Source organism: Labrus mixtus, chromosome 24 (assembly GCF_963584025.1).
Source record: "Labrus mixtus chromosome 24, fLabMix1.1, whole genome shotgun sequence".
NCBI classification, from domain to species: Eukaryota; Metazoa; Chordata; class Actinopteri; order Labriformes; family Labridae; genus Labrus; species Labrus mixtus.
In genome coordinates this window covers 10799512-10811143 of record NC_083635.1, presented here as the reverse complement: position 1 = coordinate 10811143, position 11632 = coordinate 10799512, and the positions used below count along the sequence as shown (strand labels likewise).

General features: G+C 40.8%; 1 protein-coding gene across 1 annotated transcript; it reads left to right on the top strand.

Moving 5' to 3' along the window:
* The first annotated feature begins 387 nt into the window (after positions 1–387).
* map3k2 (mitogen-activated protein kinase kinase kinase 2) lies at positions 388–11194 on the top strand. The gene is made up of 17 exons (XM_061032663.1): positions 388–742; positions 2673–2745; positions 3132–3250; positions 3569–3609; positions 3702–3801; positions 3876–3989; positions 4077–4173; positions 4364–4494; positions 4613–4692; positions 5040–5104; positions 5214–5306; positions 5416–5655; positions 5739–5887; positions 6004–6135; positions 6270–6399; positions 6526–6703; positions 6840–11194. The coding sequence occupies exons 2-17, from the start codon at positions 2691–2693 to the stop codon at positions 7057–7059; spliced, it is 1944 nt and encodes a 647-aa protein (XP_060888646.1). The 5' UTR covers positions 388–742; positions 2673–2690; the 3' UTR covers positions 7060–11194.
* Positions 11195–11632: the final 438 nt, after the last annotated feature.

The window sequence follows — 11632 nt, the reverse complement described above, 5'->3', positions numbered from 1 at the left end:
ATTTAATTTAGCCTTTAATGGGCTCGAGTTATCGAAATAAAAAACAACAACAATAATTCTCAATGTGACAATAAAAGCTGAAATTTGTCAATCTCTTTGAAATGCTAAATTCTATATATAAGACACAACAATATATGTATTTGACAGGTGTGATTTAAATAGACGAAGCGACATATTTCCCTGACATCACAGCTTGTGTTTTTGTTGGATTCTTACAACGAGGTTTGGAGGACGAGACCTGTCAAGTTAATCAGGACACAGACAAGACATTTCCGGTTACTAACTGTCACTATAAACCACGAAATGTGAAACTACGGGGGAGTCCCAACGCGAGAGAATGTTAGGGTTTTATTTTGATAGGAAAATCCCTCCACTTCCGGTATCCGTTTGTAGTTTTTCTCGTTAGCTTAACAAAAGTGAGGAAACAGCGAACGAAGCCGCCGTCAACCAATCTGTAGAGTGCAACAAAATGAAAGATCGCGAATAATTTTGTGTTTTTATTTCCGCACGGACGCACAGGTACATTGCTGGATACATCCGTTGTTGTTATTTGCTACCTGAAAAGATCCACGGGGCTGAACAGTCAGTCGTCGGGCCTCGTCGTCGTGGCCCAGCAGGACTCGAGTGAAGTTGGGAGCTGACTACCAAACTTCTGCTTCCTCCAGCGACCTCCGCAGGGCCCGGGGCTCCTGTCACCGGCCCTGTGAGTGAGGAATCAAACATAGATTGAATCAAGTACCAGGTAAGATAAAGATAGCCGTATTGGTGTAAACATTACGACCCCCCGGAGCTTTTTAATGGTCGCACTGTGCGGTGGGGTTTTGCATAGCTATACGGCTAGTTAACTTTAGCATTAGCTTAGCTACACAACTTCCCTTAGCCTGACAGCTACACACGGAACTATCGGAATATGTGTCGCTAAGTGTGCGTTTTGATCATTATCTCAGGAGTTATTCATTCAGGACATTATTGCGTCGCCACATTGACTTGCAACAGTTGTAAGTAAAGCCTGCGTTGCTACAAAGCTAACGCTAGCCAGTTAATTGAAAGCTAATTATATATTACAGCAGGCCATAATAGTGACTGTTGTTTTTATCAACTTTGCTGTGGTCAGTGATGTAAGCAAGCTTCATATTGTGGTTTAAATAGCAGGTTATTGTTGAAGAATAATCCCAAATGCTAAATGTTAAATATCAAAGTCCATTATCAATGTCATATTTAATTTACAACCATTTACGACTCTGTTTTTGCACATTCACATTTAATCTTTCATATTTAATTTACATCCATTTACGACTCTGTTTTTGCACATTCACATTTAATCTTTCATATTTAATTTACAACCATTTACGACTCTGTTTTTGCACATTCACATTTAATCTTTCATATTTAATTTACGACTCTGTTTTTGCACATTTACATTTACTCTTTCATATTTAATTTACAACCATTTACGACTCTGTTTTTGCACATTTACATTTAATCTTTCATATTTAATTTACTACCATTTACGACTCTGTTTTTGCACATTTACATTTAATCTTTCATATTTAATTTACTACCATTTACGACTCTGTTTTTGCACATTTACATTTAATCTTTCATATTTAATTTACTACCATTTACGACTCTGTTTTTGCACATTTACATTCAATCTTTCATATTTAATTTATGACTCTGTTTTTGCACATTTACATTTAATCTTCCATATTTAATTTACAACCATTTACGACTCTGTTTTTGCACATTTACATTCAATCTTCCATATTTAATTTACGACTCTGTTTTTGCACATTTACATTTAATCTTTCATATTTAATTTACGACCATTTACGACTCTGTTTTTGCACATTTACATTTAATCTTTCATATTTAATTTACGACCATTTATGACTCTGTTTTTGCACATTTACATTTAATCATTTAATTCTTAGTTTTGATATTTTTAGTACTTATTTACTTTGTATTTAATATTATATTATGTTTAGATTTGCTAACATTGTGTTTTTTACTCATATTGTGTGTTGGATAACCTGCTGCTGTAACGCCACACTTTCCCAGTTTGGGATCAATAAAGTCATTCTATTCTATATATTACGTGATGGTTCTGTCAGATTGTACGTCTTCAGGTGGTGATGAAATCAGTGATTATTATAGACTCTCATCAGCAATATTCAATCAGCTCCTAATCAGCAGAGGCCATCTTCCCTGTCCAGACTTCAATTTCCAGACTGACTGTATTCAGTGTCTTCAGACTGTTAGAAAGTCAATGTCCCCACTGTGGTATGGAAATATTAAGACTTAATACTACTTACAATAATATATTTTGTCATAACAACCAGCCGTGATTGTGCAGACGAAACGCCAGTAATACAGTTTTGTAAAACCCCACCAGTTATTACATTTACTCTAACAAATAAAAAAAATGGTGCTTCCCCAGTTTTATGTATTCTAGTGGCATAGGCACAATGTTTGAAACATATGAGAAAAAAACTCAAAAGTGACACACTAAAGTATACAATATTATTGCAAAGTATTATGCATTAATTACCCAACCCTGTGCAGAAGAGGCACTGTTTATAGATCTGCTGATCAGCCAGCAGCTTCAGGCTCTAACTTGTGTCCTGATCAACTGCATGTCAGGATTTATGTTGTCATTTTCTCTGTTGCAGGAGAAAGGAATCCCTTTGATGGGAGAATCCTCTTTCCTGGCCTCCTGGGTCAATCGCTGTGCCATGATGATGGGTATGTTTGTGTTTTTAAGATAGTGTTTCTATTTGACAGAAAGCCAGCTTCCTCTTTTGTCATACCGTAAAACCCAAAGAATATTTTCTTTCTTTCTTCAACAATGGCTCTTTGTACTTCAAAGTAAGTTGCATTGTAATATGTTACTTCAGTGGATCTTAAAGGACAACTAAATGCATTTGATACTGCAGGTATTTAACAGTCCTAAATTGCATGAGGACTTTTGATATGATAAGTTTTCTTATTAAGGCAAGTAATGACATTTGTAATAGTGCATATTAATTCAGACTAATAAAAAGTGGCTGTTTTACTCACTCGTTCATATTTAAAATATGCTTGTTTTTAATCTAAAACATTTATGAAACTGAAATCTTTTTGTGTCTCAGATGAGCAGGAGGCGCTGAACTCAATCATGCAGGACTTGGCCGAACTACACCGCTCTAGCCGACCTGCAATGTTCCTGTCGGACCTGGGCAAACCCAAAGCCTCTTCGCCCAAGAACCAGGTAACCATCAGTTACTATTCTGACCTGATAAGGACATAATTTAAAGTTTGAATTGACCATATCCTCATTATTTACATGTTGTTAAACTGCTGTTACTTGAACTAAATGAAGATCTCTCACGGTTAGTAGTTGCAGTGATCAAATCTTGCAACAGATGCAAATAAATGGTGGTCAATTTAGAAAACAGGGTTTGGTTTAAGAAATGATAAACTGCAGTGCTTCTCTCTGTAGTTCTTAAATAAGTAAATCTTACAGCCTGATTTTTATTTATTTTTAAAGTATGATGCCTTTAAACAAATATTGCCTTCTGTTCCATAGAACGATGTCAGAGTGAAGTTTGAGTTCAAAGGGGAGAAGAGGTGAGACTTTAGCATCATATATCACTTTAATGGAGTCAGCGCACACCTGTAGATGTGTCCTAATGACCTCTGACTCCTCTTCTTCTCTTTAGGATTTTGCAGTTCCCCCGACCTGTCAAGCTGGACGACCTGAGGGCGAAAGCAAAGGTGGCTTTCGGTCAGATGATGGACCTTCATTACACCAACAATGAGGTATGAGGCTAAAAGACATCACTGACCAGCTTATTGTTTGATATTGAAATAAAAGTTTATTTTCTTTGTTGCAGTTGGTGATTCCACTGACCACTCAGGATGACCTTGACAAGGCTGTGGAGCTGCTGGATCGCAGTGTTCACATGAAGAGCCTGAAGATCCTCCTGGTGCTCCAGACCTCCTCTCAGGTCAGTCGCTTTTTCATTTGTCTAATTTAATTTCCATTTGACCTTTAAAGGTTAACCTAAGGCAGCTTTTCCCCTTTGTTTCTACAGAACACGTCCTCCAATATGGACCTCTTGCCGTCCCACGAGGAGCTGGACAACACAGGATTCAGGCTGGCTGAGAAAAAGAGTATGCTGGGTTTGATAGGTGACTAATGTCTTATAATCAAACTGTTGCTGAAAAGATAGAAGGGCAAAACACGATTTCAAATATTCTAATAAAAGTAAAAAATTCAAGTGATTAATTAGGTAACATTATTTTGTCAAAAAAGGATTTTGAAAGTTCAGTAAATAAACATTAATCATACGTTGAAATATTTCTCTGTGACCATCCTCAGGCTCTCATTCGACGGACCGCAGCTCTCCTCCTCCAGGATACATTCCCGATGCGCTGCAGCAAGTGGCGAGGAACGGCTCCTTCACCAGCATCAACAGCGAGGGAGAGTTTATTCCTGAGAGCATGGACCAGGTAAATTCACACTGGGCTTCAGTATTAATTACCCACAATGTGTAAAATGAGTTTTTTGTTGACAACGGACATGCTTGTGTTTCTGATGATGATGTGAGTTATCTTTTTTTCCCCTCAGATGCTCGACCCGCTGTCCATGAGCAGTCCAGAAAACTCAGCGTCCGGAAGTTGTCCCTCTTTAGACAGCCCACTGGACAGGTCAGGACCCGGATATCTTACACTTCATAATACTCAGATACTAGAAAGGTCTCTGTAGTTATTATTTATTGCTTTAAATACATTTCGATAAAACACATTTAAATGAATACAGTTGACATATAAGATGTGTGAAAGCTGTTTGCATTTACTTGAAATGTTCTAGTTTGGATATCAGCACATTTAGTCAGTTTTTAATTTCCCCACATTACTTCTGTGTCTCAGTTTTCCAATAACAAAACTAGACACACAAAGAAGGAAAAAGACAAACATGAGGACAGTTATTCAGCACATATGGATAAATGGCCTTTGTGTTATTTCATAGTTTTTTTTTTCTTGCTTTTGCCCAGCGACTACCCGAAGTCCAGGATGCCTCGAGCGCAGAGCTACCCAGACAACCACCAGGACTTTCCAGGTAAATGTTTGATTGAAAACATTTAAAGAAAGGCCTTGATAACTTTTCAATTCCCGTTTTCACACGTTATCATTCTGTGTTTCTTCATCGTCCTTCTCCTCCGCTCTAGAGTACGATATCCCCGTGTTTGAGAAGTCGGGAAAAGGAGGAACATATCCTCGACGATATGGCATTCCTTTTGGCCTCCAGGATTACAGCGATGGTGAGACACTTTCTAAAGATCCCCAAACAGAAAGACTGTATAAAGTTAGAAGAAATATTGTGGTATGTTTTATGAATATTGTGCCTTCTTCCCTTCCCGTGTTTGGCAGGGAGGAAGACCTTCCCCCGGGCTCGGCGAACACAAGTTCATGGTTTCCGCTCGCCGGTAAACTTCAGCCCGACCGAGCAGTCGCCCAGCACCAGCAGCGGTAGCAGTGTCTTCACCCCTGACCTGGAGGAGGCCCCGGGGCCCGCCAGGAGGCCACGGAGGGGAAGCGACATTGAACCCAATCCTAACTCAGCTGCTCCTCCAACCCTGTCTGTGATGGACATCAGCCCGCCAAGCCGCTGTGAGTTCATCCTTGATTTTATTTGCTGGGGAAAAAAAATCACAAAGCATCTCAGCAGTCTGATTCAAGTTCTATTTTTTCAGCTCCTCGTGCCCCAACCAACTGGCGGCTTGGAAAGCTCCTGGGTCAGGGCGCCTTTGGACGCGTTTTTCTCTGTTATGATGCCGATACTGGACGAGAACTGGCGGTCAAACAGGTCCAGTTTGACCCAGAGAGTCCAGAGACCAGCAAGGTGAGAGTCTGCAGAGATGTTGATTATCACGTTTTGTACATGTTTATTAATTAAAAGGTGAAAATAAGAGCAGAGCAGATATATCAACATGTGATCATGTTTTTTCTGTCTTTTAGGAGGTGAGCGCGTTAGAGTGTGAGATCCAGCTCTTGAAGAATCTGTGCAATGAGAGGATTGTTCAGTACTACGGCTGCCTGCGAGACACAATGGAGCGGACACTCTCTATCTTCATGGAGTACATGCCTGGAGTGAGTTCTCTGCCTTTAAGCCAAATCAATATAAATACTATGGCTTACATTAGGATACATTTTAAAATCAGTTATGACATGCACTAAAAACTAGAAAAGAAAGAATTGTTTTACATTTTTATTTTTATTATCAGGGCTCCATCAAAGACCAGCTGAAGTCATACGGGGCACTGACGGAAAACGTGACGCGCCGTTACACCCGGCAGATCCTGGAGGGGGTTTCCTACCTGCACAGCAACATGATTGTCCACAGAGACATCAAAGGTGATTTTGTTGGACGATTTATTCTGTTTAGCTGATCTGTTTGTCTTCTTCGTCTGAGAATAAACATCATGCAAACAGAAAGTTGAGAACCGGTTGCAGCTGAATGACTTTCTCCTCTTTGCTCAGGGGCCAACATTCTTCGTGACTCGGTGGGTAACGTGAAGCTCGGCGACTTCGGGGCCAGTCGGCGGCTGCAGACCATCTGCCTGTCAGGAACAGGGATCATGTCTGTGACCGGCACCCCCTACTGGATGAGCCCAGAAGTGATCAGTGGAGAGGGCTATGGCAGGAAGGCGGACATCTGGTGAGTTGTGGACTTTGATAGTTGATCTTCCTGGGTATCAGGGTGTGACCGAAGCTTCATAACAGCACGTTTAAATACGACAGCTCAAAGATATGTATCAGAGCTGCTCTGTCCTGATTTATTGTTTTACCTTCAGGAGTGTCGGCTGCACCGTGGTGGAGATGCTGACTCAGCGGCCCCCCTGGGCAGAGTTTGAGGCCATGGCAGCCATCTTTAAGATTGCCACCCAGCCCACGAACCCTGTGCTGCCTGCTCACGTGTCGGACCACTGCCGAGATTTCCTCAAACGGATTTTTGTAGAGACCAAGCAGCGGCCTTCTGCTGATGAGCTACTGAGGCACATCTTTGTACATTAACCCCACCCCCCACCCCCCCCACCCCCTTCCTGCTCTGCCTGCCTGCTGTACAGCCAGATATGGCCTTACCTGACGGGGCATCCCTGCCTCTGAGCCCGCCCCTCCACCTCGGCGCTGAACCCATATTGGACTGACAGGACTTGGCTGGAAGAACTTGGGGGTTGTTGGCGGGAGGGTAGGGGGCATACCTGCTCCTCCCGTCTCTGTTTTTAAGAGACTGCCATAGAGAACATGAATTTTTATTTTATTTTTCTCCGCAAGTTGCACCTTAATTTGTCAAACATGGAGGAGTGGAGCACGTCCTCCTGAAAATGACTCTTTGAAAACGTCTCCTTTTTTATGTTTGTACGGTTTTTCTCTTGAAATCTATTTGGAGTGGGAACGTGTTGGTGTTGTGGACCTTCAGGAGGTGATGCCTGACTCTAGAGTAGCCCCGCCCCCTCATCTTGCTGACCCGACCCCAGAATGTAGTCTCCTGCCAAAACCCAGAGCGACGGTGACCCGTGATGACCTGAGCCCGCTGCTAAAGATGAATTGAAAACCCCAGATGCAGAGAACACTCCCTGAAAACAGTTTCCACTCTCCTGTCCTCGTCATGTTTCTGTCTCTCTGCTTTACTCTCTGTAAACTACCTTTCCTCCTCTTCCTCGCACATCTTTGCTCTTTGCCGTGCGTGTGCCTTTTCTGTTTGTTTGTTTCTTTATCGCAGTGTTGGAGTCGATCTGAGGTTATGGATGATATCTGTTATTTTTAGCTGCAAGGTTTCTCTGCATTGTTTGCCTTCCAGCTGAACTGCCTTTTGCCGTTAGCCCAAATCGAGCTGAAACGTCCGTTTCTGCCTTTTTCAGTAACAGGAACTCCTGTAAGCATCCTGATCCCACCTCAACTCATGCGGTTTGTTTGTCTGCTCGCTCTGGCTGCTAACCAAATATCTTCAGACTGGTCCTGCTGGTTTAATGGTGAACTGTAGATGGTGATGAACTGGATAACTGGTACTAACACAGGGATTTGTATTCCTCCGTGTGCGACAGAAGTGTCCTGGTGATTTTATCTTACAATGCACCTTCTAAGTATTAAGTGATCAGACTGGTTGAGCTCAGAGATGGAGAAGTTATGACTTTATGGTTATTGGTTATTGTTGGCATGAATTGGTACATTCCTGGTACTCGTGCTGTTGTTTTTGCAGGTTCATTCTGTAAACATTGTAGTGATTATTAATGGTGAGCAGAAGATTTCATATTCATTATTGGATTAAAAAAGCAGTTGCCTTCACCAGCTCTCGAGGCAAGTCATCACGCACAAACCAACCCCCAATCTCCATCATCTCTGAAGATGAAGATTCATTCATTCGAGTTATTTTTAATTGCACAATTGCACCCAAAATGTTTCTTTTTCCAACTTCCCTCATGTGAGTCTTTGCTGTTAGTCCTCTTTTGGCTCTAAGAAGTTTGAAACGTTCTGCCTGACGCACCAGATGGTTACGTAAAGAAGTGAAGCAGGAGAGACGCTCACAGCTGATTGGTCAGAGGTCTGGCTGTATGATGCTGTCCCGCTGTTTTAACTTGAGGAGCTGTCTTTTGTTTATTTCCTTTGCTGCTGCAGTCGGTACCCTTTTGTATGTTTCCCAGTCGAGGCATCTCTGTGCCACATTGGAGCGCTCCTGTTGTGTCTTGTTTGAGCTTTTTTTTTTTTTTTGCCTCGTGCACTCCTTCAGACGTTTACAGTTTCTCACAGCTGCTTTCATTTACAACAGACAGCACTGTAGTCGCTGTTGTTGCCAAATCAAGACTTAAATCGTCACTTTAGTCAAACCACAAACGCTCCGTTCAACATGTGTCGTGTCCCGCTTGGTAGTGGTTTCTTCTTGGGCCTAGCTTCCTTAATGTCTTTTTTTTTTTTTTGATTCATAGATGTTTCTCATTGCACCGGCTCCATAACTATGCACTGTAAGCCGCAAACTCACTGCACACACAAGATGGCAGGATGAAGTTTCTACAACCAGTAACTCTGATCCTTTCATAACACCACATGTTTTCAGCGCTCCGTTGTAAAAAGCCGCAGCTGCAGGACACCTTAACATGTATTTACAGAACTTAAGATGTGGAAAACGCCTCCACTTTAAGCCCTTAAACGGTACAAAGTTAATCTGAAATATGAATTGGTCGCTCTTCAGATGATGATTTTTTATTCAGAGCGGTTTCTTTTCATTTAAATGCAATAATCAATATTTGACCTACACAAGTTAACCGCTACAGAATAATGTTTCTGGCTCTTTCAGTCTTCAGGTGCTTTCTTTGTTCTTGTAGTTTCTCAAGATGTGGATGTGTCAGACCCCCGTCACTACACCCACCGTGCTCTTTGGCTGCACAGTTTACTCCTGGATAACGGCGTTGGATCAAGCTATGATGGAATAATGTTTTAATACTGGATATATTTGAGGATAATTAAGTTCACTGTACATTAATGCAGCCATCGCAGATGTGTTGTGTTCCTCCGTAACGCCTAATTAAGAATGTTATTTTCATACCATGTGATCAAAGAAATGGAGAGAGTTCTCAGTCGGAATATTTGCATTTAATTAAATTCATGGGCGTCGGAGCTTCCAGCGGTTTTTGAATCATGAGCTTGATTTAAAATATAGCACTTCTTAAGAGGATATTCTCATTTCATGAAAACGTTGTTGTTGTTGTAGTTCCCCACGGCAACCACCAGGTGTTAGTGACGCACCACAGACTAATCAAAAGCAGCATTCAATTCTAGTTTTGAATAATTATTCTGCTCTTACTGGTTTGTGTTTCTATTTGAAAAATATTTGGTCTTCAGTCGGCCTTCATTGAACCCTCATCTCAACTGATGGTTCCCGTAAAAGCACTTATTTAACGTTTGCTGCTCTGGTACATTTCCATCTGTGTGTCTGTGATTGGTCGATGGATCCACAGGTTGTAGAAACGTTTCTTTGTCCCGGTGACTCTTGTCACTCAGTTTATGCATTTTTTTAAATGGTACATGTCCAAAAATTAGCTAAAGAAAATGTGTTTTTTTTTTTTTTTTTTTTAAGAATCAGCCTTGTGTCATATCATTGGATGTTGAGTATGAGGCGGTGAACGGTAAACTGTCTGGTACAGATAGAGATTCAGTTGTAAACGCCGCCAGCACTGGTAACCCTTGATACGCACTACCATTATGCACTATCTATGATTCACTGATGTTTTTCTCGACCCCATTGTCGACTGTGCAGCTTCGTTCAGCGACCTTTTCTTTGCACATTTTTATTTTATTTTACCAGAAGTGTGATTGTGAACTGTGTGTGTGTGCGTGCCTGTGTGCGTGCGTGCGTGTGTGTGTGTGTGTGTGTGTGTGTGTGTGTGTGCGTGCCTGTGTGCGTGCGTGTGTGTGTGTGTGTGTGTGTGTGTGTGTGTGTGTGTTAAAATGCGTGTTAGCATTGACTCAATACATGAATGTAATGTTTCAGTTTTTTTCACCGTCAGATGGCCTCGTTAACCACCGCTGATCAGGTCTCCGGTACCAGTATTTGTCACCTGCAGACGCCAAGATACACCTGTAGTTCTCTTTTTCGTATCTGAAGCCACTGCTGCCACTCCTGGTTGTGAACGTGTGTGTGCGCATGTGTGTGTGTGCGTGAGTGAGAGTTAAAGTTTGTAAAAGTGCATTTACTGCAACTCGTGCTCTTTGGACACTGCACCCTTAATGCCTTGAGCATTCTGACTGTCGGGGTTGAAAACATTAAAATAAGATTAAAAATAAAATGAAAAAATATCATGTACAAATGTATAAAAGAAAATGTAACCTTTTTCTAAAAAAAAAAAATCCACTTATATCCCACATGTTTGGTCTCTGTGTATTGTAAAAGAAGCCATGTTTATAATTCTAATTGGTTTGTGACCAATACGCCTGTTTATATCAGATCTGTATATCAGTGGTACGCATAATTTTTTAATATATATTTTTTATTTTACTTTTTTTTAAATGGGAGATTTTATGCATGGTTGGGTCTTGAGAGACGCAGCGGTGCCGTCGAATGATTGCTGTTTTTTTGGCAAAAGTCTGGAGTATTGCAACAGCTCTGTGTTCATAATTAAAACAATTATGGCAAATAAAAGATATTTATTTCAAACTTTGGTGTCGTTTTTTAAAACTGATAAACGAGAAAACTTGCATTTAATGATTTGAAATAGAGTTCAACTTTAATTTTGTGTCTTTAAAAGAATAGAAAGAATTTGACAGTTTCATAAAAATATTTGAAGCTTTTATTTTAAAAGTGTCTTTTACCGGAAGTGTAAGTCTGCCAGATTCTGTCTAACTTTACTCTGCTTGTTGCCGTAAGAGCCGCTCTAACTTCAGTCATGTGTCTATACTGCCCTCCAATGGACAAAATATGGAACTACACGTGTTTTAATTTTTGTTTTTTTCTTTCTCACTTTTGAGAGCGTAGTTAGCTCATATAAATAAAGAAAAATGAAGCATTGACTATTCTGTCGACAATCGTAGGTGTTTAATTTTATTTAAAGTAAAATTGGTTTATTTTTAGACTATAAACCGTTCGTACATTGTC

Excerpts from the sequence above, each read along its gene's own strand:
- map3k2 (XM_061032663.1), top strand. The coding sequence starts at position 2,691 with ATGGGAGAATCCTCTTTCCTGGCCTCCTGGGTCAATCGCTGTGCCATG. Across the intron at positions 3,610-3,701 it reads GAGTTCAAAGGGGAGAAGAG|GATTTTGCAGTTCCCCCGAC; the intron begins GTGAGACTTTAG and ends TCTTCTCTTTAG. Across the intron at positions 6,704-6,839 it reads GGCAGGAAGGCGGACATCTG|GAGTGTCGGCTGCACCGTGG; the intron begins GTGAGTTGTGGA and ends TTTTACCTTCAG.